The sequence below is a fragment of the Cryptotermes secundus genome, unplaced genomic scaffold (assembly GCF_002891405.2).
Source record: "Cryptotermes secundus unplaced genomic scaffold, Csec_1.0 C38753510, whole genome shotgun sequence".
Taxonomy (NCBI): Eukaryota; Metazoa; Arthropoda; class Insecta; order Blattodea; family Kalotermitidae; genus Cryptotermes; species Cryptotermes secundus.
In genome coordinates this window covers 1-2,379 of record NW_019772043.1, presented here as the reverse complement: position 1 = coordinate 2,379, position 2,379 = coordinate 1, and the positions used below count along the sequence as shown (strand labels likewise).

The 2,379-nt window shown below is 40.2% G+C and overlaps 1 protein-coding gene across 1 annotated transcript; it reads left to right on the top strand.

Annotated features, from left to right (window-relative positions):
- Nucleotides 1-92: 92 nt before the first annotated feature.
- Nucleotides 93-1,654, top strand: LOC111875184 (focal adhesion kinase 1-like; the record flags this gene model as incomplete). The annotated part of the gene is made up of 2 exons (XM_023871250.2): nucleotides 93-681; nucleotides 1,424-1,654. Coding segments are annotated over exons 1-2 (324 nt in total), but the record flags the coding sequence as incomplete, so codon positions are not given.
- Between the last annotated feature and the right edge of the window lie 725 nt (nucleotides 1,655-2,379).

Here is a 2,379-nt window from a genome sequence, read left to right as displayed (position 1 = left end):
GATCTGTGAATTGCAAAGGATTTGGAAGTGGTCGTGACCTAATTGGGGTACTATCCTAGCCTTTGCTGAAGGGATTAAGGAAAAGTATGAAAGACCTCAGAGAGGATAGCCGATGTTCCAGCAATCCTACACACGCAAGTCTAAGAACATTACTGCTAGACCAACCTGCTTGGTATCTGTGCAGTTGTTCAACTTTGTCAGCATCAGATTTATGTCTGCAAGAAATTAACTTTAAAATTATATGATGGGGAATGTGTGTACTTGTGTACTCCAAATTAGAGTACACTTTTCTATCGTATTTATGTTTCTGCACATGCAATCAGTAGAGAGCATTTTTGTTGCTTGCTTGATGTAATTTACTGTAATTTTATAATGATAATTAATTTTATGACGTGCACTGCCGTTCCTCATGAGCTGCCTCTGGCAAAATCATATTGCTGTTATGTGTAGAATGTAAGTTGTGCCCCAGAAGATAATTAGAGATAATGTTTGTAGAACCAGGTGGTGACTCCTGCACTAAGTGTGTATGGAGATGATTTGCTGGAAGATGGCAGCGGTGGAGGGGATGGCAGCCAGCTGGACCTGGAGATGGAGCAGCAGTTACTGGAGCAGAGACTGCGACAGCAACAGCGGGAATCTGAGGAAGATGGCCGGTGGTTGGCTGAGGAAGAAACGAATTTGGTGAGTTTATTTTATGGGTGCAGACAGTGCTGTGAACTAGTTTGTGGAGAGCGATGTAGTGTTGTTTGAAATCCTTAGGTATAAGAGGGTAAGACTTACTTCTCCATTGTTATTTATGTTACGTATATGTGGTAGCAATTAGTTATCAGTAAGACCAGAATATGGATGCTGTAGGTGACACTTCAAGGGTTTTCTTCAATTGGTGTTTAATAAGTTTAGTATCTTAATGCACGCAGATGACAGAATTTCTATATTTGATATTAAAATGGGCTACAGATTGCTGTATAGAGCAATTCTGGAGGATTCTGATGATTGCATATTATGCTTCGTACTGCTAGCTTTCTGGCCTTCGTCATTTGATATTTACTATTGATTGAATTATGGTTAATGGAGACTGAAACCAAAGGAAGAGCAGAAATTAAATTCTGATTTATGCAACCATTCATCCAAGCATAGCTATTGCTTAATTTGGGGGTTACCTTCATTACATGCATGGTGATTCAAAGCATACTTTGATAGATTTATTGCAACTGAAATATTCCAGTTAATATCTAGTTCAAACATGTTTTTTTCTTTTCTGACATGATCAGACTTAATGTAAATGTAATGTTAATACTATCTTTAATTCTGTCCATCTTTTCATAGGATATAATACAGTAGTTCTTCAGATGTTTATTATATTTCTGCTGTACTCATGCTTTCTGGCTTTGCTTTTCCTTTGCTTGCACATATACTACTGCAGAAGAAGCGATTGTCCATTGCAACGAGTCTCTCGGACCGATCTGACACAGATTCTGTCGATGGCTCTCCACTACATCACGGTGGCAGTGCTGCAACCCCTCCCTTACCTTCCTCTGCCACTCCTCCTTCGACCATCTGCCGCACCAGTTCACAGCACGACTCTTCTGAACGGGACCGTTCGTCAACACCTCTGAGCAATGGTTCAGCTGAGGACAGGGTCATTGTTGTCAAGGTACCTTCATAGCCAGAGTTGTGTGAGATGTGCTTTCTTGTATTTTGTGTTGTTGTACATATTGAAATGCTGCTTGTTTCTTTCACAAACTGTTGCCATTCATCGAATGAGATTTGTGGTTCTATCAGTGCTGCCATTGCCACTGACTGAGTGACTCACTGTATTCAGTACTCTTGAAATGCTTCCTCTGTCATGCTGGCTGGTGAGCCTCATTTCATTGTTTGTATATTTATAGTACATTCACTGCTCTTTGATGAAAGATTTTAATTCATGTTCATAGGAACAAGTTCTTGTGCTGTTTTTATGTACAGATGCTAGTAAGTTGTTGAGCATTTGTATTTTGAGGATCAACTCTGTTTAACTTTATTGGCCAGATTTAAATCTCCTGCTAATACAGCACTGATGACCAGACTTTAACGTGTTAATAGTGGGATTTACATGGTAGAAATTATGAGACTAGCCCTGCCGGTCCCTGCCAAATCAGCACATGCACTAGTGCAGTTGTGCAACATGCAGACGATAAAGGTTAATATTGCGACATGATGCCTGAAAGCTGGAATAATGCAGCCAGAGGAGATGTACATTGTGAGGCAATGGCATTCAATAAATTCAGTAATCTATCCAAACCCTTGATCTCGTCACTAACACATGTCAGTATTGGTCTTGTGGAATGTGACACCATGTATTTTTTTTTCTGTGGCGCTACAGCCCCAATTTGGGCCTAG